The 27,249-nt window shown below is 42.7% G+C and overlaps 4 protein-coding genes across 10 annotated transcripts; 2 read left to right on the forward strand and 2 right to left on the reverse strand.

Moving 5' to 3' along the window:
• Positions 1 to 33: 33 nt before the first annotated feature.
• LOC105280093 (ileal sodium/bile acid cotransporter) lies at positions 34 to 3,470 on the reverse strand. Its single transcript, XM_011340317.2, has 9 exons — positions 3,373 to 3,470; positions 3,130 to 3,287; positions 2,581 to 3,061; positions 1,839 to 2,149; positions 1,555 to 1,764; positions 1,213 to 1,387; positions 870 to 1,132; positions 613 to 799; positions 34 to 543 (listed from the first exon to the last, which is right to left on the reverse strand). Exons 4-9 carry the CDS (start codon positions 2,139 to 2,141, stop codon positions 410 to 412), a joined length of 1,272 nt encoding a protein of 423 aa, XP_011338619.1. The 5' UTR covers positions 2,142 to 2,149; positions 2,581 to 3,061; positions 3,130 to 3,287; positions 3,373 to 3,470; the 3' UTR covers positions 34 to 409.
• On the forward strand, positions 3,432 to 5,716 carry LOC105280092 (transmembrane emp24 domain-containing protein 1). Its single transcript, XM_011340315.3, has 4 exons — positions 3,432 to 3,743; positions 4,293 to 4,489; positions 4,607 to 4,673; positions 4,755 to 5,716. Exons 1-4 carry the CDS (start codon positions 3,546 to 3,548, stop codon positions 4,983 to 4,985), a joined length of 693 nt encoding a protein of 230 aa, XP_011338617.1. The 5' UTR covers positions 3,432 to 3,545; the 3' UTR covers positions 4,986 to 5,716.
• LOC105280091 lies at positions 5,551 to 21,628 on the reverse strand. 4 transcript variants are annotated; one of them, XM_011340314.2, is made up of 16 exons: positions 21,202 to 21,628; positions 19,255 to 19,644; positions 16,944 to 18,054; positions 15,989 to 16,320; positions 14,771 to 15,297; positions 13,696 to 13,847; positions 8,960 to 9,514; positions 8,344 to 8,444; positions 8,129 to 8,228; positions 7,667 to 8,018; positions 7,427 to 7,540; positions 7,055 to 7,216; positions 6,777 to 6,971; positions 6,371 to 6,687; positions 5,971 to 6,237; positions 5,551 to 5,773 (listed from the first exon to the last, which is right to left on the reverse strand). In XM_011340314.2, exons 2-15 carry the CDS (start codon positions 19,483 to 19,485, stop codon positions 6,020 to 6,022), a joined length of 4,467 nt encoding a protein of 1,488 aa, XP_011338616.2. In that variant the 5' UTR covers positions 19,486 to 19,644; positions 21,202 to 21,628; the 3' UTR covers positions 5,551 to 5,773; positions 5,971 to 6,019. The 4 variants fall into 4 exon arrangements, with proteins under 4 accessions (XP_011338616.2, XP_011338615.2, XP_019887487.2 ...); XM_011340313.3 differs by having other exon boundaries at positions 5,743 to 6,237; positions 21,198 to 21,628; XM_020031928.2 differs by lacking the exon at positions 21,202 to 21,628 and adding an exon at positions 19,059 to 19,148 and having other exon boundaries at positions 5,743 to 6,237; positions 19,255 to 19,347.
• Positions 21,629 to 22,382: 754 nt separating this feature from the next.
• LOC105280090 (acyl-CoA-binding protein homolog) lies at positions 22,383 to 27,227 on the forward strand. 4 transcript variants are annotated; one of them, XM_011340311.3, is made up of 7 exons: positions 22,383 to 22,482; positions 22,600 to 22,792; positions 23,160 to 23,628; positions 23,727 to 23,956; positions 24,247 to 24,452; positions 26,231 to 26,345; positions 26,845 to 27,227. In XM_011340311.3, exons 5-7 carry the CDS (start codon positions 24,438 to 24,440, stop codon positions 26,976 to 26,978), a joined length of 264 nt encoding a protein of 87 aa, XP_011338613.1. In that variant the 5' UTR covers positions 22,383 to 22,482; positions 22,600 to 22,792; positions 23,160 to 23,628; positions 23,727 to 23,956; positions 24,247 to 24,437; the 3' UTR covers positions 26,979 to 27,227. The 4 variants fall into 4 exon arrangements, with proteins under 4 accessions (XP_011338613.1, XP_011338614.1, XP_011338612.1 ...); XM_011340312.3 differs by lacking the exons at positions 22,383 to 22,482; positions 22,600 to 22,792; positions 23,160 to 23,628; positions 23,727 to 23,956; positions 24,247 to 24,452 and adding an exon at positions 24,705 to 25,570; XM_011340310.2 differs by lacking the exons at positions 22,383 to 22,482; positions 22,600 to 22,792; positions 23,160 to 23,628; positions 23,727 to 23,956; positions 24,247 to 24,452 and adding an exon at positions 25,600 to 25,782.
• The last annotated feature ends 22 nt before the right edge of the window (positions 27,228 to 27,249 follow it).

A 27,249-nucleotide genomic window follows, 5' to 3' on the forward strand; every position in this document is an offset into this window, starting at 1 on the left:
ATTTTAATATTTTGTGATTAAAAACAGGTTTGAAAAAATATAATATTCTTTAATTTCAACACTTTTAAACATATTACATATAAATGCAGATCAAATTTAACGTTCGTGATATAATTAACATATTCTTTGTGAACAACTCTGCTGTACAATATATCTTAATAAATTCAAACATTGTTAGTTGTATATATGACTATCAAATATTAGCGTAAGAAAATATCATCAAATAATCTTGCTGAACCGTACCGGTTAAATGTAGGCTTCATTATTTATAACCATATGGCGTTCACGATTTCTGTCGTGGATTTTCAATGGAAATTATCAATGTACATACAATTTGTTCTTATAATCTATCCCTAATACAGAGACGAAGAATTATTGCTCTGTAATGATTAATCGCACTTGATGGCTTCTAGTTTGATTCATCTAACGTAGGAATTGGATCCAACTTTGCTTTCGTTTTTTGTTTGTACTGATAAATCAATTTTATTACATATAGGATCACTAGAGGAACTGGTGTCATGATCGCCGCGGCCACAGGAACCACTGAAAGAGAAAGCGATTAAAGTGACACGCACGTGTGTGCATTTGTATGCACTTCGCGTAGATCCTTACCAGTAGTTAGATCGTCATCAGGAGGGTTCAACGTGAATCGCAACAGAAAGATGGACACACCCGTGTTCTGAATACCAGTTTCAATGGCTATCGCACGTATGTCAGCTTCGGGTTGCCTGCACAGCTTCGCTGCTATGAAGCCGAACGTGAAACCCAACCAGGGCAGGCCCATACCTGCAATTAGAATCTAAAAGAAACAGATTCAGATGTACCGTGTGCCTTGGACTCGTGGATTCGTGAGACGAGTGCCGACTTACCTTCCACGAGAACAGTTTGAAAAGATACAGATTGGTTACGATGGCGAACACGACGATGAACGCAATCAGAATAATGGAGAAGGGTTTCATTATTCGCACCATTATTCTCGATACTTTCGGAAGCTTCTTTTGAACGAAGAATCCTATGACTAGTGGAATTATGAGGCCAATGACGAAGGTACCGATCTGCCGATAAGGCACCGTGAGTTTACCCTGCGCAAAAATATGCCTGCCTAACGTGAAGATCCAAAGTGGCATCATCGCTGTGAAAAACAATTAGATTTTATAAAGTTTACAGTTAACGTGTACACCTTAAGTCCCTCAAGTTACACGTGTCTCTTACCGAACGCAGCGATGGTGCACATGGTGGTCATCGTGATCGAGAGATTCAAATTGCCATCGAGCAACACGGTCCAGATATTGGAGGCGCCGCCGCTCGGACTCACTCCCGTGAAGAACATACCTATCTGCATTTCCGGGACGCCGGGAAACAAGGTACGTCCGATGATGTAACTCAGCTGGAAGCAACTTTGATTGTAATGTAAATTTCATTATAAAAAACGTGTGATTGATGATGGTAAGGAGATGATGCAACGTGCAGAAATAAATTCTTCATGCCACAGCAACAGCTTGATGCACCTATGTTACACATCTATGCACATTTACTGCGATAAAAACGATTTACCAGCGGCATCATCAGGAACTGGCAGAAGAAACCTATGACTGGACCGATTGGCTTCTTTAACGTGTCACGACACACGTCCCAGTCCATCGCACAGCCATAGTTGATGTACAAAATGGACACGAGTATTGCAACGCTGGCAGTGAATATAGTATCTATCACGCGCTCCTCTCGTACCACACTGATGCGGGCAACCTCTCGGCTGTCCTCTGTCTGCAAATAAATTCTTGATTTTCTTTCTCCTCCAAACGACAGTGTTCTAATTGCGCATCATGTTTATTACTTACCCCATTCTCCAGCAGCAGAGTGAATATCAATGTTGTTCTACCCAGGAACACACCGGTGATATTTAAAACGCCATTGAGGGAGGTCCCATTCTGCACTGACAGATGAGCACTCGCTGTCACGATATCGTTGTCTGTGGTGGTCAATGTTAATTTTATTGAATCGATATTGGATTCGGTATCGTGTATGCTGAATGGAACTGATTCTACATGATTCATGTGCACAGTTATGTTACTCGCGATTTCGACAGTCCACGCTGCTGCTCCTCCCAACAGCAGAAGTCCTAGCACAACGGTAGTCGACATCTCTTTCTCTGCAAGAAAAACCAGAGATGGCAGAAAATTAATGTGACCGGCTGATGAGAGAGATCCTACTGATTTACGACTTGCACAGCACAATTATCTTCGGAGTCCAACACATGATATAAAATTCAGGCAAATGTCAAGTTGATAAGAGTACGAAAAAAATAAAAACATGTGTAGATACACGTAGAAAGAAGATGTCTGCATGTAGATTGAATAAACAAGATTAGATAACTATTAAATTGATAGTGCGACGTCGCGATCATTCATACTGCCATAAGGATGAACGTGCCTGCCTCTCTGTCTCTGTGCAGCAATATAACAAACGGGATTCCAACGAGGAAAAGAAATCGCGGTTTCCTCGTTGGAGACAGGCAACAGGGGAAATTGTTACGACGTATAATTAATAAACGTACACGCACACAGGCGCACTCGCACATACCTTCACGTGTATACGTGCCGATTACGTATACCTTGACACGTTTACCGTTGCACGACACATGTACGTGTAATCATAATCGCGCCGTGTCACGCAGCACTCTCTTCCTTTCGTCCGCGAGTACGAAATCGAGAAATCACGGCCCGCGGTCGCGAGGCACCATTGCACAATCCGCGAGCGATTAGGTTGCAGCCTGCATGCGACTTCGTAAGCTCCGTGATTGCAAGGTGGGAGACGACGTTTGATCAGCGACGATTCCACGAAATCCGGCTTCCATGCTAAATATATATACCGCCACTTTGCCGTCTCGCCCGTGTCGTGGCTGCGTAATAATCGCGCGGCGATGGTAAATATCGCCGCACGCTATTACTCTGCTACGCGCGTTGAACCGGCGAGCCGTCCCAAGGTATCCGCGTGCTGCGCCAATCGATTGCCAGTGACGCTGCTCGATCCCGTTCCATTCACTCCATTCGCCAAACTGAAACTGAATCAACGATCTCTGCGTGGGACGTCTCAGATTTATTTCGGAGTCCGTTATGAACGCGCAGTTACTTTAAAGAAGATTAGGTGAAATCATCAATCGCAGGGATCGCTCTCTTCTCCCTTTCTCTCTCTCTCTCTCGAGAGAGAGTTATTTTAGAATATATACTTGTAAACGAAGAAACTCCTGCTGTTCAAATTCCACTCGTCGTTTAATAACACGAATATGTCTGTAACATATAATAACAAAATTAAATAAAATTAGAAAATTATATTACAACATACTTGTATAAATATTTCAGTTATCTCAGATACCCCAAGATCAGAAGGAGCAGATCGAGGATCATGCGCGGTTGAGAGCCACTGCTGGCGCTGGCTGTCAAGATAGACACGGCGGCTGTCACTGGCTCAGCAGTCCAGTCTAGTCCAGTCCGCGAGGTGATGCGTGGCTGGTGGACGTCGTTCATTGTAATGCCCATCGCGTCGCAATGTCTCTCCACGTACAGCTCAAGAACGTGTTGCTTGGCACGCTGCTTCTGGTCCTGGTAGCGGCCCAGGCTGACGGCTTCTCCTACGAGGATCTGCCGGCGGTCGCGATGGAGTACAAGGTGCACATCGATGCCGGCAAGGAAGACTGCTACTCGCAATTCGTGAATCCTGGCGCAACCTTCTACGTCAGTTTCCAGGTACTGCTTGCGAGCTTGAAGAAACCTTGTCCGTCCACGAAACGTGCGAATGACACGCACGGTGATCCAGTTGAGAGATCGAACGCTGAAGCGTGACCAATCGAACGACCATATGGTTGCGTCGTAGATCGCTTTCCTTTCGGGACGCTTTCGACGACGCGCGGCGAACATGTGCCCGTCTCCGGCAATTCACGTGCTCTCACCTGTGTCTCGATCTTCACTCATCTGGCCAGGCAAAGCAGTGGCACTCGTCACGTGCCACGTGTTCACGCGTCTTTGGTGTGCGCGTACTAATTTTATTACATAAAGTGCGCATATTGATTGGCTATACATGATAAATCGTCGCGTTTACGATTGAGATTACCAGTAAGATCTTATCGAAATAGATAAAAATTAGGTAACGAGATAAAACATACGGGAAAAGAGTATTGTACAGGCAGAGTGACTATGTTGAAGAGTCGAAGAGTCGAAGAGTGATTATTATTAACGATTAATAGTTGATATTCGACATATAAACGTTGAGCTGATTCAAGCAACTTGCCTTGATAGGTCCTGCGTGGCGGAGACATGAAGGCTGGTTTTGCGGTGAGAAATCCGGAAGGAGTTATAGTTTTCCCTTACCAGTGGCGTGCCAATGCCGATTATCAGGAACAATCTAAAAACGGTGGCTATTACACCGTGTGCATCGATAATCAGTTCTCGAGATTCGCCGCGAAGCTGGTGAACTTGTACATTACTGTAATAAGGTAAGGTACTTGCAAGATTAATTGGATAACTCTATGAAAAGATACGTGAGGATGAACGAGGCAGTGTTATCTGATTCGTTAGTTCATTACCATTAATTCTTGTATGTTTAATTGCAGGTACGACAAATGGCAGAAATATGCGCAAGAGCTGGAAGACTTGAATCTTTCCGTCGAAAACTTCACGGTATGCATATTATAAAAGCTTTCTTTCTCTCTTATTCTGTGGATTAAAATAAATTTTACTGATCAATCCTCCTTTTCTCAGTCCACAATCACAAACGTGGAGAGAAACATCAATGAGATGCTGCAGACGCAGCACAGGAGCAGGAGCAGGGAGGCAAGGGATTTGAATTTGTTGCTGGACAACAATTACTACGTGCAAGTGTGGTCGATCGCGCAAGTGTTGGTCATCACGGGGACGACTCTGGTGCAAGTACATCTCGTTAGGAAACTGTTCGACGCAAAACCGTCTGGGCATTCCAAGATGCGCATTTAATGTAGCGCGTATGAAACCGCAGATGTCAATTCTTCATTCCGCGACAACATCGTTCGATATCTTGTGATAAAGCAATTAATTACTTGGCTAAGCCCACGTGTTAATGTAACGTATGAACGTCTTGATTAATGCGCCACGTTCTGCCACGTATGATTAATACGTTTATGCATTATCTTCATGCATCATCTTTATTGCGTCAATTCAGTGTGCAATGACCTCGAAACTGTCTTCACACATCGAGAGCATGAAAAGTTAGCGACATTCTGAAATTTGTCAAGTAGAACAAATTTCTTGATAAAACGAACTTCAAATTCATGGAAAACGTGATGAAATCCTCACGGCAAGATTATGTATTCTCTATCGAATTCTCACATCATGTTACTTACGTAAGTTTTAGCTGCACCACAATTTTTTTTATTATTCTTACGAAGAGATTCCAGATCACGATATCTTCTTTCTTTTCACCTGTATTATTACATGTATATTAATGTGTTTCGTATATTTACACTCGAAGCACCGTTTAAGACTGTATTCTCGCATTGCATTTATCAGAGCCACTTATCTTCATTATCTATGAATATTCAATTATTTTTATTAGCTCTTGCTTATTTAACTCCAGACTTACGCACGACCAAGTCGAACACATTTAAGAATAAAAAAAAGTTTATGAAATAACGTTTATACTGCATTTGTATAAAAATAATAAACAAGTAAATACCTTTGTTATAAAATATTCACATTTCTCTCTTTCTCTCTCTCTCCTCTCTCTTCACAGCTTCACGTATAATGTACATGAAAAATACTATCATTAGTTTTCTCGTCAATTTTTCATATGAGTATATATAAATGTAATAAAAAAATTTCAAAAAATTTCGCCGTTCACTTTAGTGACGAGTAACAATTATAATATATTGGCACATGAACGATCAGCGTTATAAAATAGCGCGGAAATCACATTTACACGAGCAAGCGGTAAGTAACTTATCAATAATCACAATGTGCGAGCGATTCACGCTCTCGTCATTTGAATATTATTAATGAATCCCCTGATTTTCCTTCGCTCTTCGCTGCTGTATTACGCTGCTGGTGAGTGCTAGGAGGCGATGCCGTCGCTTGAGATTTCGCGCGCGCACGTGCTCCGACGCGACTTCCTTCGTATAGTTCGCCGGGAACCACCCCTGCTCGCCGTCCAGCAATTTCTCACCGTGATACCATCCGTCCGCCATTTTTCTCAACACGTTTATCACATCTCCTGCAAAGAAGCAAGAGTATGTACGTCAGGACATCGATATCTCGATTTATAAAAATTTAATTAATTTATAAAAATGTTCATGTCGAGATATCGAGTCTCAGTAAATCTCAGACGAGCGTATCTCTTTTATTACCTGGCTGTAATGACAGTTCATCCGGCTGATTTGGCGAGTACGGATGTTTGGCCATCACTTGCGGACAGTCCCACGACTCGTACAAGGTTTCGCCGATCAACTCGCGCTTGGGCGGCGAAACCGCCTCCAGCCATCGTTCGCGTTCCGTCTTGTTCTCGCACGTCAGCACGTACTCCACGTGGCGGCCGGAATAATTCTCCAGGAGAGTCAGCATCATAGCGTTTCGTCCGGCGAACGGCGATTCCTCGGAAACTGGCTCCAGGGCCAGGAGATTCCTCTTGCACGCGTCTATGACGGTGTAGCACTCGTCGTGAGCGCTATGAAAGATTTTATTCAACAGAAACTGTCAGTAAAGGAATTTTTTCAACAAAACAATGTATCGATGTAAATCTTGACGCTGTTGTACCTGGATTTCAATTTTGTGACTAGAAGGTAATCAGTGAGTAGGAGAAGGTAAAGCGGCGTCTTGTTAAATTTCTTCCCAAACGTAAGTTTGTACTCGGTGTCGGTTTTCATCGACAATTGTACGACTGATCCGCTTCTGACCAGCTGCTTGCCTCGTAACATAATTGGTTTAATTTTCGACGAGTACTCCAATTTTCTGCAAATATTATATCTTTGATTCATCTTATCTAATAACTAATGCGTAGATACATTACTTAATTAATTACGACATGGCGTTACCTCGCCAAAGCTTCTAATTCGGCTTCTTGAGCAGCAGCTCGAGCACCCTCGTTGCATTCAGCAACGACGTTGCTCAAGGTTGACAAGACATTCTCCCACGACGCTCTGTCTAGATTTCCCATCGACAATTTGGAAAGAACAGCGTCGGCCAATAGGGGTAGCCTTTGCAAAATTTAATGTATAAATGATAATTTCTAAATTAATTACTGATTAATCATATTTCATTGAATTTTAAGAATTTTATTCTTAAGATTTATTTAATTATTTAAGAAAATTCCCATTTTTGTTTATTTTAAACTACTTAGAACAGCATTATATTAAGAGCGTGTTCTTCAATTTAATGAAAGTCATTGAATAATGTACAGTACACACCTCGTAACACGCTGCATTGGCAACATTAGGAAAGAATGCAAAGATAAATTCTGGCACGCCGGTCGCGTCTCTATCCGCCTCATAGTGTCCAAAAACTTGAGTCCTTTCCGATTTCTGCAAACAAAGCGACATAACAATTACAACGTAAACGATATTTGTTTCTATCTTATTTGATAAAAGATGTATTCACTTAAAATGCAAATATGAGAAAAGTAATTACGTGACTGATGATCATCTTACTTGAGTTCCTTCAAGGTGTTGGCTATGCTCACTTGATTCGAGCAATACGCCACGTACGTGGTCTGCGATCTCTCGGCGTGTTTCAGCAAGACTTCCGACAGGCCCGGCAACATCGGATCTCTCCTCCACACAACCTCCAGTTCGGCCAGAAAAGCTTGTGAAGCGGACAAGACGCTTGGAACCCCGCCGAACAATTTCTTCCTCTCGATCGGCGTCAAAGTCTCGTTCATTAGCGCGTGATTGCTGAGGAACTCGTTCTCCAGGACGCGGAGAGAATTTAAGTACGACGCTTCGGACGTCAAGATCTCGAACTTTGCCTCTTGAATCTTCTTCTCCTCTGGTGTCAGCCTCTCTAATTGTTTAACATTTATTAATTAGATCAAATACTCTTTTTGCTCTTAATACGTTCTCACATAAAAGTTTTCACTATTTGTATAACTATAGATATATTTTTTAACTTACGCAGGAGATCACTGTGCATCACTTGTGGTGTCTGACACCAAAGCATTCTTTGTCCTGACCTATCCGTTGCTGGTGGTAACGTCAACCAGATATCTTCAACCTGCGGATAAAAGCACTTGTGCGTTAGAGGAAAATTAATATTCTTGTTTTCTCTAAATTTTCTTCTAAATCGAATCGTTCTTACAAACGAGCATGTACTTGAAAAGACAGTTTACCTCCTCGTAACCTTCGGAATCCGACTCGAAAGCGGCGCGAGCCACCGCGGACGCGTAAAACTGGTAAAGAGGCTCGTGATCGGCGAGCACGCTGTAATGATCTAAAACAACATAACAGTATTCTGTTAATTCCCATGCGCAAAAGCAAAAGACAATTAACCACTAGCGAGTTGCACGTTTCGATGCTCGCGAGTTCTGGTGCATACGTTAATTAATTTGAGGAAGTATCATTAGTCCCGTGAAAGTGCAAGCGGGCGCTTTTTATGCGTCGGTGCGCGACTTGACATGCCAGAAAGCGTGCGTGTGGGAATATCATAGAGCGAAAAATTGCAATGAAAACCCGATGTCTGGCTCATGAGAACCGCTCAATTTTACGAGTCTTTTAAAAGACTGAATTAAAATTGGGTTTCACCTCTCGCAGATACATTCGTAAAACTCGTTTCCCTGTCCGGTAATAATTCGATTTCCCAATTCGTCGTATCTCGGAATTTAATGATCTTAGCCAAATCCTAATCTTAATTCAATGCTAGCCAACTTTTCACGATATCGTTCATCGCCGTGATATCGGAAGGCGGCAAAGATGAGAACAAAATTCGTGGCACTGCCAGAAGCTCACCGATGTTGGAACCGCCACCGACGTCGGCTGTGGTCCTCGAGGAGTCATCGCTGCCGCTGCCCATATACTGGCTATTGGTGTAAATCGTCTCCCGAGAGACGCTGTTGTCACGCACGCTAGGAACATTGTCGTTCCGGTTGTTTTCGTCGAGGTAGAAGGTCGGCGGGCTGATGATACTCTTCCTGAAGTGTCTCAGCCGGAAATTGAAGTACTTGCCGGCGTCGACGTGATGGTGCTCGTTGCCAGACTCCTTGTCATCGAAGCCAGACTCATCAGCAGACGTCCGTCGCCTGATCCTGCCGAGACTGCCCTTCGTGATGCTCCAGGTCCTGCGCAGCATCTTTATCCGTCTACCCAAGGTCTGCAAAGTCAAATTCGCCTCTCGTGGTGGCGGCGGGGTCGGTCTCGTAGGGCACTCCAGATAAGTACGGTCGGCCGCGACGTCGTGGGTCGTCCGTTGCGTATCGCTCCGCGTTTCCGTCTCCGAATCGCTGCTGAAGTCATCCGGCTGGCAGGAGTACAGACTCTCGTAGGTACTGTCATCGGAAACGCTGTCTGATAAACAGAGAAGACTCTATCAGGCAATAGTCGAATTACTGAAGTGATAGTCGCGACTGCTTATCTTTTTTCGTTCCTCATCAACGTTCGACTTAGTGGTACGATGTAGGAGAACGGGGAAGGTTGTAATACGGGGAACATTGTAATAAATACAATATACATAAATCGTACGTTAAATACATGATCTATGAATTGAAGATCTATAATATATCTCGCAGTTTGTGCTTCGATCTGTGTATTTCCTGCTCTTGCGATTTTTCCGCGCGATTATTGAAATACCACGCGAACCTTCGTGTACGTAACACGACGTCTCTTGGGTGTCCATATCCTCGTCGAGATTGACGACGCGCAGCTGCACCAGGCCTTGAGTCCTCCGCGGTGGATCATCTTGGTACTGGTTCGCTTCTTTCTGTCCCATGACAGTCTTCTCGGGCTCGTTACCAAGCAGGAGCACTGTGCCGCCGCCCAGGCTGACGGCCACTTGAAATCATCCGGTTCAGGGTCAGACCCGGCGAGATCCGGAGGCACGCGCTTGTATGCCCACGCGCGCGCTGGACCAAGGAACGCACGAGGGACAAGAGGGAGGGGAGAACTCATACGGACAAGCGGTATTAATACAGACACGCGCGAGGTGAGTCGAGTATGGCCGTGGACGGCGAAATCCACGATCGGATTCCACCCGGAATCCCATTTCCATCGGCGACGGACTTTCATTTTGCCAGTCTTTGCCGGCCCGATAAAATGCCAGCGATCGACGCTTTACGTAACAGTCACACGCGACGTCAGCTGTGAACACTCGCAGCTATGAAAATCTATTATTTAAATCCGCCCTAGGGAGATCAATAGCCATTCGCGAATGACGCGATTCCTAAAGTTTGACGAGGGCGGATCTGAGAGTTCGCAACGCGAGAAGAAAGGGAAGGCACGACGCGTTCTCGAGAGCATTTTACTGGATCCTCTTCGACTCTCGTTGCCGAAGAAAGTAGAAACTCCCTGATTGCAGCTCTCTCATTCAAGCGATGGGACTGAGCCGCTTCTTCTGGGGAGCTCGAGCGCGGAACGACTCACGCGAACCCGCGAATGTCGCAAGGCGAGAATCCTGACGGGTCGACGCTCGGAGAATCTTTCAGAGAAGCTGAAGGCCGAACTTTCAAAAAACAAGATTCGCAGTTAAACGTCAACTTGATAAACAGTACACACTAATGTTTTTAAATAAGATTGTCGCACGATTGTAAATTGCAGTAAATTGCATATTCAGATTTACGACATGACAATCAAATTAGAGAACAATCGCGAATTGGGCGAACTGGAACAATTACCAAACGCGCGGCTGCTCATTTCGACAGCGATTTCTTGTCTTGATGCAAGATCGGCGATCGACGCAGGATCAAGGACGCGAAAAAGGAGAAGGAGGAGGTTCCTTGACTGCCATTGTTCTCCAGACCCGTTCTTTAGGTCTGAAATTTTGACTGCGGGCATCGCGAAAGCGGACGCGCGCGCGCGTGGGCAAGCGGCGTGACGATGGGTCATCTTCTTCTGCCTCTTCTTACTCTGCTTACCTTGCGTATTCGTGTATCGTCGTGTCTTCAGCGTCTCTCTCATTTCCGCATCTCGTCGACGCGCGCGGACGAGTTCTTCAGCGAACTCCAGCGAATGCTGAGATCGATCCGAGTCCGCAACCGCTTCCTTCGGTCTCCTAGGATCTCCCTCGGCGAACAAAGTCGCAAAGGACGCGCACGCGAGGATCACTTCGTCCTCTCGAGGAGATCTGGCTGACGCACGTGAACGAGCGACCGCGAGAGGAGACAAGAACTGCTACGATGCAGGCCGCGGTTCGGCCGTGACTGGCAATGAGAGCGCGCAATTGGCGCTTTCACCTCGCGCGCTACCTTCTTAAAGCGGTCCTCACAAAGCGGTACTCTTAAAGCGACTTCCACAGACTGAACGTAGACTGGACGAAGGTGAACCGGTGGCGGCGCGTTCCGTCTTGAATCTCCGAGCTTCGCGCCGCGATCGGAGCTTGTATAACATTTCACGGGACTCTCGAGAGTGAAATGTCACTCACTGACGTCGGCGTCGTCATTATTTCATCGTTTTCACTTCATCGCGATTATCCGCCATGAATCCCCCGAGTTAATAGCGAGTTTCTAGCTGGCACCTTGTGCGCGTGAGCCACTTAAGAACACTTAAATTTCCACCGCAATGCCGTGCAATTCATTATCCCTTGCTTTGCGAGAATTGCTCGCCGCGGGTGCGTTATTTCGCTCGCGAAAGTCGCAACGTGTATTCAGCAGTACATTGCAGCATTGCTTGCTGCAACATCCTCATCATCGCCGAATAACGGCGGCCCATATGACGGTTGCATGTGCGAACCGGGAGAGAAGAAAAAACGGCGATTACACGCATGTGCGTGCGTGCCGCGTTACGTGATCCATCGCCCGTCCGTCGCAGGAACGCGCGACGAGCAAGTAACTTTTACCTGAATACCAGGCGCGATCATCCTTACTGATAGCACGGCACAATTGTCCGAGCGATGCCGTCGTCCGGTACGCAGCATTTTTATTCATACACTCGTCGGCCGTTCTCGTTTCTAAGCCGGATTCGATGAAATTCGAGCTCTTTTATCCGATCAATTACGTAACACGTTGCTCACATGGAAGTAAGCTGATGCTCCGCGGATGATCATGCCAACGTGAAGATACTCGCAAACAATTGATCCAATTTTAGGAAAGAAGCTAATAACTCGATACGATGGTAGATCATTACTGCAGGTGGACAACTCGCGCGTCCGGCCGCGATGAGCATCCTGATCACGCACGGCGATGTGCAGCGGAACTCGGAATTAATGGAGAATAGGTGCTTTGTCGTGGCACCTCGACCTCGGCCGGCCTTGTCTTTCAATTACGTTAAAGGCGGTGGCACGTACACGTAGAGTCAATTACACACCGCCCACCGTCCTTCGATACGATACGACGATGATGATGTCGGCGTTGCGAGCAAGCGATTGCGAGGAACCTTACCTCGTTGTCATAAAGCCGCAGAACTGCGCACACGGCCGTGACACTCTTGTTGAAAAGTACCACGTTCGCAAACAGTCGTTCTGGGCGACGACGGCATGACTCTCTGCGGCATATTAATACCCAGACGGTGCCAAATCCGGGCTTGGAAATCCCGAGGACGTGACGGCCATACGAGCCACGAGTCATTTAATCAGAAATCGGTATCAGAAAATCGGCGTATCGCCGTCGACACTTTCTCAGCCCGCTGTAATTACAGACTGTCGCTTTTTAGAATGCGGAAGGCAAAGTTCTCACGTTCGATCCGATGTATCTCTTAGGTATCCTCTAACGAAGTTTCCAAAAAAGTAGCTTAATCATTGTGCTATTTCGCTTTTGGATTTATGAATTTCTTAATTCATCGATGTGTCATTTGTCCGGATTCTTAATAACATGTACCGTCATGCTGACGAAGCTTGTGCAAGTTCTGCTGCCACGTGCGACTGTGTGTCTCTTGCTCAGACGGACTGCATCATCTGGCGATGTCGAAAGAGCGAATTGTCGAAACAGTCAGAAGAACAGAGCAACTCGACACGGGAAAGTCATTGGACAGTTCCGTGACGAGCACCTGCGTAATTCGCACGCTTATAGATATCGACAGCGTCGACTATAGCTGAATCGAACGTCCTGCCTCGGCAGCACGGTTATTCTTGTCGTCTGTCATCAGTCTGGAGCCTTCAAGTACTAAATATCGTAGGTGGATAATCGGCAAAATCGTATGCTGCTCGTATCGCTCAAGATTCCAACAAACGAGGAAATTCGGTGAATTATTATGTAAATTATCGGCTGTTACATGTAAATTATCGTTCGTTCAGGAAACTTGAATCGCTTCTCGCTGCTGAACGTTCTTCATGACAAGCCTCAATTCGCAGCGCTGTGTAATTAAATTAATGCATAGTGTGCGTGCGTACGTGCGAGTCTCGGGAACAAAATCTTACAACGACGCAAGATCACGCAAATCACGTATCGTGTACGTACACGCGATTTGTGGAACACGCCGGCGATTACAACGGGAATCCTTCAAGGAGAGACAAGCCGTGTATTCTTAGCGACATTACGTATCAAGAGGCGCGCGCGCGCGCTGGCGTTACCTAATAGTAAGATTTCCCTCGATGTACTCACCGTCAGCTGCAGCAGTGCCGAGGGTCGTCCGTGTCATAGTCGCCTTCATGCTCCTGCGAGATCTCCTGGACCGCTGCCTCCTGACGTTTCGCGACCATCGCTGGGCGAGTTTCTTCTTGCCCGAGACTGCTTGCCCGTTGGCCCCTTTTTCGCTGCAACATCACACTTCATTGAGAATGCGTTCTCGTTATTTAATTGCCATATGAATTTCATATAAATTGCATTATTTAATCACGCAGTCTGTTACGGTTTGACAATACTCGAGAGTTGTTATCGGACTTTCAGTTCTGAAGCAGCAGAAAAGAACGCGGCTTCAACCCGGAAACCAGAACTGATAGTGGTGACCAGCGCGACAGTCTCAAATTTTTAATTATCGGACTTCTCGTCTTCAATTAATTAACGCTGCAATTATTCGCGATACGGTGGCACGGTATTAATCATGTTAGACGACTCGCTCATCCTCGTCCGGAATGCGATGATAACGATCTTATATTAGTGCGGTGACGTACTATCGCGCTATCGTACCCGCGATGGTCCCGGTGTGATGTTGTCGCAACACTCGCGGCGAATCGTCCGTCACTTTTGTACCGGTGTACATATCAACCTCGTGTGTCTAACAATAATTAATCGCCTTCGGTCGAGGTGAAGGCAATTAGTCGCACTGTTTTCGATCCCGTCGTCGTTATCGCCGTAATATAACGAAGCCGCAAGAAAAATATGTTTCGAAACAAGAACGTTATCGCGCGTGCGCTCACGCCGAGCGAATTCCTGTCGCGGCAATAGTTGCGCGTTGCACGCAGATAGCGCGGTCAGATATCCTGGGTTTTTCAGGACATGCTTCGTATAACACGATTAAAAGCTTCGATGTCGTTTCGCGACTAACTTTATCCCGTTAGAACAACGAGCAAAAATATCGTTACCAAGAATATCTATTTCATTCGGCTTCGATTTTTTTTGATCGAATATTTATTCAATGCTTCCGATAGCGAAAGATAGAGTAATGCGAGAAACATTCGTTTCTCCCTTCGAAAGTTGCGGGTTTTCCCACTATTGTCTCGCGGCATTCCGTGCTTACCATGGATCATTGGTCTGACAAGGGCAGCACGAGACGCTCGAGACCTCTTCCAGGTCCTCCCACTCGGATTCCTTGCCGTTCATCGAGGTCAGTCCTAAGACAGAACCGGGTGCGGAGCCGGCATAAAGGCTATTGACACGTTCCTCGCCGTGCGGCAGGCCAACGTCGTCATACACACCCAGCTCGTCCCGTTCCTCCTCGCCCAGATAACTCTCGCAGTCCACGCTGGAATATTCATTGTTGTTCGTCGAGAAATACTGATCGTCGCTCATCGTCGCAGCGTAGCACGGCAACGCCTCCGCCTTGGCAGTCGCACGCAATTCCACGATCGGCTCCTTGCCGGATGTCTCCTCGCGGGTCCCCGGAACTATGTAATCGCCCTTGTCGACAGCCGTTGAGCCGTCCTGCTGGGGATCGAGTGGCATCACGTCGTCGTAAATCTCCTCGCAGTCTTCAGCGTCGACGGCAGACTCCTCGGGCTCGCGGCAACTCGTTGGCGGACCCACATCGTCGTAGTCGTCGGATTCCTGATAACGAGATTTGTCGCTTGTACATTTTTCTTGTAATTTGAAGACATGACTTGCGACGCATCTGTGCGTCGAGTGGATAAAATTATTCGTTGCCAATTGTTGACGCGTAGCATGCGGTACGTGCGGGTACGGATCTTGAAAGCGAAATTTGAGGAAAGGCAACTCGAATTACGCATCGTTAGTGATACCACGTTTCCGCCTCTGATTTGCAGGCACGCAAGTATTGCGCACCGCGAATCGATTATTCGACATTCCGTTTCACCTTCGCTGACGGCTGCCAATTTCGTGCATTTAGCAATCGCACGAAAGTCGAGCTCGCGCATCGACGACGTCTACTTATTTAGCTGAAGAATGAATAATATGATCTACACATTAAAAGCTATTGAAAATCATATCTGTTTTCATGATATAATTTTTTAAAATTAATTTTCAGACTTACACACATCAAATTTTAGTTTATTTTTGCACATTAAGTTTGAATGTAATTTCCTTCCTTTCACAAATTCCGAATAGTAAAACAATTCGAATTCTTTTATGATTCGTTGAATGGCTAAATTGAAGCTATCACACGTACTCGTTTGATCGCGGTATTTGATTTCCGTGACTTGTGTTGATTTTGTTAGCGCGAAAATTCCATTTCGCTGAGGTTCACGATAACGGAATCGCTAATGCACGCGATAATTCTTACCGCTTGAGCGGCGAAGTTTGACGGCCCGACGTCATCGTATTCCTCACTGTCAGCGTCCTCGGCATTTTCCTTCGTTGTATCGCGCGAAGTAGTGTCGCTCGGAAAAGTCTTGACTCGGTGATTGCTCCACAAAAAGCTGCAGTTGGCTCGCGGCAGCGCTTGAGGAGGCGAGGTGCAGACCGGCTCGTACGTCTCACCTTCCGGCGAATCGGCCTGATTCTCGATCGGGGTTTTCACCATCTGGCCAGGCTTCAAAACTTTCGCCGAGTGTAGCTGCGAATCTCCCGAGAAATCACTCTTTATCTCCGCGTAGTTGGTTCGATCGCTCTTATCTGCAAGCGAATTCATCGTCAAGACTTCACCTCGGCTAGATGTCGCTGGACGTCAGCGGAAATGCCGTTTCGTGTAAACAGAGAGATCATATCTGTTCAAAGAATTTATACATTCTATCTTTAAAAGGTGTTTACGTTTACGTGAACATTATCACTGTTATTCTGTGTACTCAACTCACAAGAGACAAATAACGTAATTAGATATGCGTTTGCAATGAAAGAAGAGAGATTATACTACTCTTTTATAGGATTTAGGAGAAAGCAATTGCAATTTCAAATTGTAAAAAAGGCTATTGTATCGATAACAGTTATATAATAAAATATAAAAAGATATTATGGCTATCGTAATACAATATAATTATTATTTAACTGCAATATCTCGACATAAAATTGTTGCTGACATCGTCAATCAAACTCTAGCGCTTGGAATGCATTATTGAAGAATCATTACGTAGCCTATTAACTCAATCCTTTCAATTCAACCTGACGTTACTGTACTTTCAAGGATTCAATCGTGCAAATCAAGCCGCACTTGTGCAAGTCGGCATTTGCATAAATTCCGTCGCGATTAACGGATTAATTCGGACCAAGAAAAATCCGGCGATCATCTCAAGAGAACATACCCGTAGTGGTCTCGACGATCGAACGGTCTCCTCCGAGTTGGCTGGAAATCGCGTCGTCCGCGGGAGACATTCCTGAGATGACCTTGGGCTGCTTCTCGTTCCGAAGCTTGCGTTGCTCGTCCTTTCCAACAAGTAGAGGTAACGTGGCGCATATTTGCTGATGAGTAATCACGACCTGTTCCAAGCTGGACCCAACGGCGTTCCGCACCAGGCTGGGGTTTGTGGCCGACGCCACGTGTACGAAGTTCGTGGGCGACGAGATGATCACGCATTTCAGCTCCTCCCTCGTCAGGTTCCTAGTCCTGCGATAGGTGTCCCGCACGGTTTTCGAGAAGGGTATCGTCTGGAACGACCTCAGAGTGCTCAGCGAGTACTTCTTCAGCTTCTTCTTTTTCTTCGGCTGGCTCTTTACCAGGTGCCGCGGCACGTAATGCAATACGTTTTTCGTGAAGTGTCTTCTATTCTTCTTTTTCTTCTGCGGCGACGTCGTATCGTCTTCATCGCTCGTGGTCGAGCTCGCATCCTGCCGCGGGTATCCTGCGGGAACGCTTTTACGCACGATTTCCCTCGTCGCCAGATTATTTGCGGACCGCGACTTTGTAATTCCGTGCAAAGAGACTGGAGTATTCCTCTCGATTTTCGGAACGTGTGCCAGGCCAGCTCCGGAAGTTATTTCATTTGAGATTTCAGAGCTGGTTCTAAACATCCTCTCTAATGTAGACGCTTTGTAGCCTATCACATCCATCCTCTCGTAATCGCTGGATGAATTGGAGTCTTTCCTTTTGACGGAGCATTTTTCTTCCTCGCATTGATTTCCAGTAATGTCTTCGCGAGAATTCTTTGTCACCGGCGCGAAATTGTTGTCGCAACTGTCACTTCGAGAGTCTATAGTGCGAGATTCTTCTCTGACGGGTACACTTTCTACAATATTTTCTGTGAATTCCACCGCATCCGGTTGCGCCTGGATTTCCTCCTTGAGGGTATTCTCGATTTTGATACCGGAATCTGGTACCCTGTTTGCGCAAGTCACCGACTGGTTCTCCGATTTCGTGGAAGAGAAGATCAGGTACTTGGAGTAATTCTTCCATTGATGACTCGCTCCTGATTTCACCTAATGACGGAACGGACGCAATTAAAAGGACGATCAATGGTATCGATCGCTGCAAATCTCATAAGAGAGAAAGGAGTAAGGAAAAATTCTTGCTATTATCTATTATTATATTTTTCCATCTCGCAATAATGACTAAAACGTAGCAATTATATCTTGAATCATTATGTATCTTTAAATACAACGGATCATTTCTTCGAAAAAAATGGATTGTTTAAAAATTTTTATATAATTGTGATAGTATATGTGCGTAAAAACAGAGTTGACAACTAAAGATTTGCAAGAAACAGAGCTCACTAAATGCCGGCGGCTTAAATGTGGAACGATGTCACGTTCGCAACAACGAGATAATCTTGCAAGATTTATTGCGAAGATTTGTTACGGCGAGATAGAATTTCGCGATTTTATGAAAACCAACACACGTACATATATGACTAGCAGATTCTAGATCAATGTTGCTCCGTTTCTCCCCGTCACTCGCATTCCATACCCTCGTGAAACTGATGGAATGCCGGCGATAGGAAGAAATCGCAGTCGTCCAGCAGTAAAGCCGTATCGGGCAATAAAACTCGATCGCCGTCTCGGAAAAGTTTCGCCTATTAAGTTTTCGGCGACCTGCGCTTTTTCGCGTATAACGGTTTTCGCGATAATACGTATGGTAAACACGGAGGTGCTTTGCGATTCTCATCCGTACGCGGTAAGCTAGACGTCGTTAAGAGCCAACAAGCCACTCCTCTGACTATTAGCATCCTTTTGCTCATATATCCGCATGTGCGTATTCCGTACCGACTCACGTACGCAAGAGAAAACATCTCATTCGGCTTCTTCTCTCACGAGCGGCTACGTGAACTCGCGTTTTTAAATATACATCCGGGTTACATACGCGGGAATAACAACCGCGGCGAGGATCCTTGAACCCTTGAAAATATCAAAATGTCTATTCTTATTTTGGTAACTATTAGATCATATACATTATAAAAAATAGCTTAAATGATTTTATGTAATACCTTAGAAGTATTTCTAATTGTGAGACACTTGAGGAAATTCATGAATCGTCTCTGACTCTTTCAAAATTTATTATTTCAGTAAAGCTGTTTCTTATACGCACGTAACAAAAGATATTATTTATTATTAAGATATTTTCTTAGATAAATATCATGAAAATAAATATATATGATGCATATATTAATAACTCAAACATACTTTATTGTAAGAACGTTTGGGCGACGTTTTGCTGGCAAACTTCTTCTCTTTGTCTGACTTTTCCGTTTTGTCCGCGACATTCTGGCTGTCCACTGGCAACAATTGCAGGGGCAATCTTGCTCGCTTGAGCGCTAAACTGTCGAGAGTGGCGTAGACGACTTTGTCCGAGATTAGGGTAGCCTTGCGGCTGCCGTGCAGGAAACTCCGATTTGCCGTGGGCGAAGGGCTCATCTCGTTTCCCTTTTTTCACAAAGCGATCAGCTAATCCCGACTCACTCTTGTCCCACGCGTGATTTACACTTTTCCCACGTTATTTTATTTCATGTTTGTTCATCTTTAGCCTTTAGTCACATCATTCACCATTCAATGTTCCCTCGTTCAATCTGAAATCTGAAGAAACACAGATTTCCAACTCTCGTCCTTTTCACAGTATTTTCACTCCTAACGCTTTCACATTGTTTGTTGTCGACCTTGTACAACCACAATCTAGATAAAAATGAAACTTGCATTCCATTTTATACTATCTACCGCAATATCTCTATTTTAAAGAATTTTTATTCAAAATTAGTAGATAATTCTTTATGATATTTTTACATACACTATGACATTACATATTTTTTTATTTCTAGATAAAAAATCTAAAGATTTTAATATTATTGCTTGTTATATTTCTCTTCCCTGATTTTTACATTAGATTTAGAATTTATACAACAAAAAATATTCTGTATTTCTATTCAAACTGTTTCTCGTTAAAATTTTTATATTAAAAACGCAACATCTCCATGTGTAAATTTAATAAAGTGTCATTGTGTTAATTGAACTTTATGTGTTAAATTTATAATCAACTGATCGAAATATTAAAATAACATATTTTATATATATATATATATATATGTTTGTATATATATGTTTGTAATGTTAACTTTGATTTAAGGAATTACGAAGATTAAGGAATATATGTTCGCATATTCTTTATGTCGCATTGCATGTCATCGTCGCGTTAATATTTGAAAAAGGTTGAAAGAATATTGATTTAACATATGGTGACTGTTGTACAATGAAATTCTTATTATATATATATATATATAATTCGTCCTTCGTAATTCCTTAAATCAAAGTTAACATTACAAACATTAACATAAAATTTTACATAAATTTGTCCATTTTACATAAAATTTTCTTCCAAACAAGTGAGCCGTTTAGAACATGTAAAATGTGTCGCACTTAATACAAATTTGTTGCTGTGTAGATAGAAATAAGTTTTACGTTGTAGTTGTTACATTCTGGCAAAAAATACCGATGCTTCGCTCATCACGCGCACCGCACGCATGTCTTTAAATTGCTTCGCGACGCTAATCACACGATTTAAAAGAGGAAGAGGAATATCGTCATGAAACGCAATCCGGTATCAAGAGGATGCAAAAAGAACCGCATGTCCAAACATTTTCCATGAAAGCGACTGATAAGTGGCTTTCGTGTCTGCCCTTATCACGAGCAGCACGCGTGCATATGATCGTTGATTACGAATGCGTATATCACACGCGATTATATTATTCATTTACGCAATTGTCGCACGGAAAGTACGTTCTATTTTTATTATTACATGTTTCTATGGAAACAATAAATTCTGCAAACTACGTTGCCTGTACATTTTGTTTTTGCATAACGATGACGTAATTTAAGAAATCAGATTGGAAATTATGAATCACATGCGACAAACAATTGACAGATAAATCTATCGCAGCTTCCGTTAATTGCCTTATCGTTGTGCCGCTTCGTCATCGTCATGACCTATATCCTTTAGTTTTTTCACAATCTAATCGGCGACTATTGAGAGGCCACAGCATTTGTTCGATTCATAATAATCACTATTTTTATCTCGATTTAATTTATCTCGATCAGATTAACGTCTTATAAAATAAAGTAATTTCTGCTTTTTCGACCTACTCAATCGCTCCGGCTTCAGATGCGGCTTCAGACAGAGCCGGAGCATCGAGGTTGCAAGCACGAAGTCAAGCTCGACGAAGATGCATCGTTGCGCGTCTCACACGGAGCACAATTGTCGATTCCCAGTTGCGTTTGTCAGTCGCGTCACGTGTGCGCGGCAAAAACTTGTTTTATGAGACGACGATTGGCGGAACGCTGCGAACTACCCGAGCACTCGATCACCGCGATGAGACGATGGTCAAAAACCGCGTTTGTACTCGCACAATCTATCCCGATCGCGCACCTGTCGCGTGTCGCACGTGTGCACCCTTGCAACGGCGCAAGTACAATGCAGAACGACGTGCGCGACTACGCGGCGCGACGCGCACTGACAGTCCGACACACGCTACGCTAATCGAACGCGATGATTGCAGCCGCCCGCTGCTATCCCCAGATGATCAATCGTCAACAACCGTCATGATCGGCGCGCCGCGCGCGAGCGGCGACAAATCACGCAGTCGCGCTCGCGCCGGATCTTAAGAACGTTTCAGTGTGCATTCGCGCGGCTGCGGACCACGTCGGCCCAATGAACTCGGAGTGTCGGCACCGCTCGGCAACTCTCGACAAAATTCGCACGCCAATGTCGTAGAGTCGATCCACGATCGATTGACTCGTATATTTTATAATATGCTATAGATAACCTATGCATGAAATTCTTATAGACACATTAAATCCTCATATACTTAATGTGGTTATTAAGTAGTTCTATTTTAGTAGCAGCAGTAATATCGTCAAAATAAATTGAAATGATTAATGCGGGTAAATTGCTCCTGCAGCAAGATGTAACCTGTTCCGGAAATCTAAATATAATTGTTTTATATTTTCCGTATACGTACGGTCGCGATCATCCGGATAAGTTTCGTAATCGAGATGTGTAAAAAATGCGAGTGTTTGTAAGCGCGATTATTTATTATCGGTTAGCAGTGCTTTGCAACATTCCTTCGCACGAATATGGCGTCGTTCACACAATTATACGCGCGTGTACGTATACATTAGGGCATGCAACTGTGTGCACATCCCGCAGTGCCGTACGCACCCAAACGGTGTTTCGATATTAAAGGAAAAAGCCAATCGTTTACATTTGATAAGATAAACCGAATTTTATCAGAATACTTCAATTAGATAGGTTAACCTGGCTCTCGTATCTGCGCTCGCTTTTGTTCGTATCGATGATCATTGGCATCAAGAGACACGGTTTTGCGCAAAATGCAGACGCGAAGCGCGCACGCTGCTGAGTAAATTGTAAATTAAATTTGTAATTTGCAAAACTCTAATATAATATATTTTACATTATTTTATCTTGTATTTTTTGTAATATTTTAATTAATTATTGTAAAATAATTTTTTTATGTTTTACAGACGCTGAACTGACTACCTGAGTAGGTGTACGCGCGCGACAAAAGTTTCGCGCGTAACTGTAACTCGTGCGAGTCATCACAAAATAATATTCGTGTCTCGAATATTAAAATAGTCATATGAAACGTGTCGTTTTTTTCTTGAGCAAGACCGCGCGTCATTCTCAAGTCACCCTTCGACGCGATCACATTAACAGGTAATCACTATATTATCTAAATCATTATTTACTGAATATTATAATAAATTCGGAGTTTGAAATGCTATCAGGAAGCTTAGCGCATACGAGTGGGCGCACATAAATCTCTACCGTGTTTTAAAATTTATTTCGTATTTAAAATAGTTGAATTAATGTTTCTTTTTGTTTTCTTGAATTGTTTAGAATCAAATAAGAAATGGTATTAAAAATAGTTGCGTAGCTAGAGTGAAAGTATCGTAACTTGTAGATTTTCAGATGGACGCGAGATGATACATGTTAAATTTATGTATCATTATACTTTTACTCTGACCGCAAGATTATTATTCAAAAGCGCGAATACGTTTGTCAAGATTTCTCTCTCTTTCAGATATAATCCCAAAGATGTACTTTCTATTAAATATTTTAGCGAGCTAATTTTGCGGGTCGATGCATTATTCCGCAGCGAGATGGATGCGCCACTGCCACGAGGCAAGAAATAACGCCAACACCTTCAAAAGCATCATCTCAACGGCGATTCCGCATTCTTTCTCCGCGATTTTCTCCGTTTCGTTCTCATGCTTGCGCGTTTTCATAATCGAATGCCGTGCTGCCTCGCACCGCACGCGACGCAATCATTCATTCTTCTCAACCATGCACTTGCCGCATTTTCGCAACGCTTTACAGTTAGTGTCATACGTTCTAAAGTCGCGTCTCATTCAATTGCAAAATCGGTTAATTAAACAAATTCGCCGAAGCCAACAATGTACAACATCGTAACGTTTTATATCAAAAGGCAGCGCATAGTTACAACCGTAACTAAGTTGCTGATGAAAGAGCATTGAAGAATGACTGTAACTGTAAGTGCTCCGCGATCCAGTTATCTTTCCTTGACGCCGTCCACTGGCCGGTAAATTCCGCAATAAGTATAAAATTGTCACGCTTGTTTTTTAAACAGGTGAGGAGAATCGGTCGCAGAAATCGCTCTACGTGTCTCGCGTAGAAAAATTTCTAACAGCTCCATGTAACCGTAACAGACGTTAATTGCCGAGAGTAAAACTACCAGCTGGCGGGTCTACTGTCGTACTGTTTGCTATCCTGATAATGACGTGCATATACGTATGAGCCCGAGATGGTGGTGTTGAAACCGTGCGTCAGGTAGTCAGGAATTCCTGCATTCCTGTACAGGTGAGTCTTCGGATGCTGATGTGGCACATTGGCCCCGTTCTTATTATTTCGCAGAAGACGCAGCGCGCAAAGTGGAGCGCGATGGTATAAAGTATAAAGTGCAAGCCTGCGCGCGCTTTGCATTTTTCTTTTTTTTTTATCTTTTTGTAGAAGATTCCTCTGATCGATCTCGAAATCTGCATTCTTTTTATCTCTTTTAACTTTAGATTTTTGTGGCGGATTTGTTTTATGCATGTATCAGCAGTGATCAAGTAAAAGTTTCGCTTCATGATCATCATATGTACTTATAGGGATGTGTAATATAATAATTGCGTGCACGTGTGTCCACAATGATGGGATGTGATCAATTTAACATCGAGATTCCCCCTTCCATTGTTGATGCGCGAGCTGTGTAGACATCAGAAGCTTACGGCACGTAGAACTGTGATTACTAACCACGGATTCAGTAGGCAGCTGGCACGCGAAACGGATTTACGTCGACATGTCGGTGGATCAGGTATGGCATTTTTCAACAAAAGTTAATTGTGAAAAATTACAAACAAATGATACAAATAGAAAATGAGTAGAGGATTGTAAAGCAACTCACGTGAATTCAATCTGTATATTTAAATTCCAGAGAATTAATCTTTCGAATCGTCCGGTAATCATTTAGAAAATATTTAAAATCGATTCTACATAAAATTATAAAAATTTAATAAAGTTACATGTAACTTATTGTTTCTTTCAGAAATATTATTATTTTTTATTTTAAAGATTTAGTATTCGTAAATTTTATAAAATAACGTTTTAGTTTGTTCAATAGACTTTTTCTTCACGAATTTTTTATTTCACGCATAGAGTGACTGTCAGTTTTAGCATTATTTGAACATTTGCGTGTAACTCGCGAAGTCGCGAAAATACTTTACAGACAAGAGTCATTGCTTCTAACGGGGTTCTCTACGGTCAATTTTAAAACCGGTACATCGTTCTTCAAGTGTATATTATAGTGTTCCAGACTTTCCATGCTTTATTTACAAACTCGTTAAGACTAGGATCGATAGATTAGACATTATTCTTATTCGTTATTTTTATTCGTTCGTTAGATCAAAATAAATATCATATATTCATTATTAATTTCTCAACGAATTTTAACAAGTTGGATAATTAATTAGAGAATATTCGAAAATAAAACAGAAATATATAGAAAATTAACAAACTGGAAAAACTTGTTTTTTTCGCCATTTTCTGAAGATCTTCAATCAAGATTAATGACTCAGGACTAAAGAGGTTTCAGTTATATAAACATACTTTATCGCATAAAATATTCAATTTAAAAAATACACGATATATATTTTTTGAATACTGGTTATACATGTTTCGTATATTTGTATATATAATACTTCGTTCAGGAGATGTTTTCTTCTTTCTCGATTTTGCATTGATCAGTTTTGTTTTTATCTGCTTGATTCCTCGAAGAAAAAAAATTTGCGTCATCCGACCCTGGCTCGTGCGTTACGATAAACTTTGCGAGGTGGGGATCAGTGTTTTTAACTTGTGCATTATCCGATCAGTCCTCAGAAAGTTTACCGTGCTCACTCGTTGCCAACTCAGTCAATAAGGATGTCTCTCGATCAGGTATAACTCTTCTCATTTTGCCTCGCATTATTGCAGCATATATATATACTTCAGTTTTATAAAATGTGGAAAGTGTACGGTGCAAGTTGCTCTGATATTTGCATGAATTTCTTTTTTTTTGAGACACATTTTTCGCGGCGCATTCGAAAGTGCATCGGAAAGGCGTCGACGAGTTAATCGAGCCGGAAATGATTGGCGAAAATTATGCGATGGTACAGCATATTAATTATTATTGCTCTTGAGGTGCAGCGTAAACACGATATCGTATGCATTTCTCCAAGGAGAAATTCAGGACGGATGGTGAATTATCATTAAATCGCGTACGTTGACAGAAAGAGTCTCAATGAGGCAGCGGAAAATTTTAATATTGCTCATCACCGTGCTCCTGTATAAATTGCAATTAAAAATCTCCAATTATGTGTAACTTTTAATATCTGCAATTTCAAATACACGTTTATAATTCGTGATATTGAACTTTGATAGATAGTTAATTTTTTCTATTATTTATTCTAAAGAATTTTTAGTGCTTCAATCAAAATAAAATCACTTCTTGGTTTTTTGAGAAGATTTATAAGCAACTAAAATATACTCTTAAGATACATAATGTCGATAAACTGATATTGATGTATTACTTTACAACAAAATTGCGCTTTTTTATAGCAATTTGAAGCAGCCGCTGAAGCTGTAAAAACACTCACAAAACGTCCCAGTGACGAGGAACTTTTGGAACTCTACGCCTTATTTAAACAAGCTACAGTTGGAGATAACAACACATGTAAGTTTTTGTTAATTCTTTAAAAATCTGATGTAATATTTAAGATGTTATGCTTAATTTTGCATGTGTCTACATAAAACATATACGAATTGCATCACATTTATAAATTGTTACTATAGTCATCAATATCCATACAGCAGAGGAACTTGCAGCAACATTGCTGTAATGTTGTAATGTTGCTTCAATGTTGCAACATTGCTGCAAGCCTCTATGCTGTATAGTTAATAACTTTCTCATTCAATCAATTCATATACATTCTACTTTTTATTTCTTCGAGGAATCAAACATCATTGCAGATAAAAACCAAAACCAATCAATGCAAAATCGAGCAAAACTAAGAAAATATCTCTTGAACGAAATTATTATATATACAAATATGCTAAACATGTAATCAATATTCAACAAATATAATTATAATTAATTCATAATTCATATATTTCATTACAATATATGTTGCATTTTTTCATAATATTGAATAATATATTTTGTAATATTTCAGCTAAACCTGGCATGCTGGATCTGAAAGGAAAAGCGAAGTGGGAAGCTTGGAACAAGAAGAAGGGCACTTCGCAAGAGGCTGCGAAGCAAGCCTACATTGATTATGCCAATAAATTGATCGAAAAATATAAATAAAATTACATAGGTTAATCTTCGTGAATTATTCCGCAAGATGACATATGTATTTCGCAAGATAACATATGTACGTGTTTAGTGCAATTCCACTTCACTATTCAAGATTTTATTTAAAAAATGTAATGATGGTTTTGCTTTCATTAATATTTTGTATATGTATATAAATATATGTATACAAATAAAAAATATATAAATATACAATAAAATATATGTAATATGAAAACTATTACTTTATGCTATTCAGTCATATTTGTTCACCCTTTTTTTAAAT

The sequence above is a fragment of the Ooceraea biroi genome, chromosome 2 (assembly GCF_003672135.1).
Source record: "Ooceraea biroi isolate clonal line C1 chromosome 2, Obir_v5.4, whole genome shotgun sequence".
In the NCBI taxonomy this organism is placed as follows: Eukaryota; Metazoa; Arthropoda; class Insecta; order Hymenoptera; family Formicidae; genus Ooceraea; species Ooceraea biroi.

What these genes read in the sequence shown, in the direction of transcription:
- LOC105280093 (XM_011340317.2), bottom strand. Translation starts at nt 2,141, where the DNA reads ATGTCGACTACCGTTGTGCTAGGACTTCTGCTGTTGGGAGGAGCAGCA. An exon ending in AGTTCCTGATGATGCCGCTG is followed by an intron (nt 1,388 to 1,554) that starts GTAAATCGTTTT and finishes AGTTGCTTCCAG; the next exon opens with CTGAGTTACATCATCGGACG. An exon ending in TCAAACTGTTCTCGTGGAAG is followed by an intron (nt 800 to 869) that starts GTAAGTCGGCAC and finishes TGTTTCTTTTAG; the next exon opens with ATTCTAATTGCAGGTATGGG.
- LOC105280092 (XM_011340315.3), top strand. Translation starts at nt 3,546, where the DNA reads ATGTCTCTCCACGTACAGCTCAAGAACGTGTTGCTTGGCACGCTGCTT. An exon ending in CCTTCTACGTCAGTTTCCAG is followed by an intron (nt 3,744 to 4,292) that starts GTACTGCTTGCG and finishes TTGCCTTGATAG; the next exon opens with GTCCTGCGTGGCGGAGACAT. An exon ending in TTTCCGTCGAAAACTTCACG is followed by an intron (nt 4,674 to 4,754) that starts GTATGCATATTA and finishes TCCTTTTCTCAG; the next exon opens with TCCACAATCACAAACGTGGA.
- LOC105280091 (XM_011340314.2), bottom strand. Translation starts at nt 19,485, where the DNA reads ATGAGCCCTTCGCCCACGGCAAATCGGAGTTTCCTGCACGGCAGCCGC. An exon ending in CCAATGCAGCGTGTTACGAG is followed by an intron (nt 7,217 to 7,426) that starts GTGTGTACTGTA and finishes AATTTTGCAAAG; the next exon opens with GCTACCCCTATTGGCCGACG. An exon ending in GTCACAAAATTGAAATCCAG is followed by an intron (nt 6,688 to 6,776) that starts GTACAACAGCGT and finishes AATCTTTCATAG; the next exon opens with CGCTCACGACGAGTGCTACA.
- LOC105280090 (XM_011340308.3), top strand. Translation starts at nt 25,837, where the DNA reads ATGCATTTCTCCAAGGAGAAATTCAGGACGGATGGTGAATTATCATTA. An exon ending in GTGAATTATCATTAAATCGC is followed by an intron (nt 25,891 to 26,230) that starts GTACGTTGACAG and finishes GCTTTTTTATAG; the next exon opens with CAATTTGAAGCAGCCGCTGA. An exon ending in AGTTGGAGATAACAACACAT is followed by an intron (nt 26,346 to 26,844) that starts GTAAGTTTTTGT and finishes GTAATATTTCAG; the next exon opens with CTAAACCTGGCATGCTGGAT.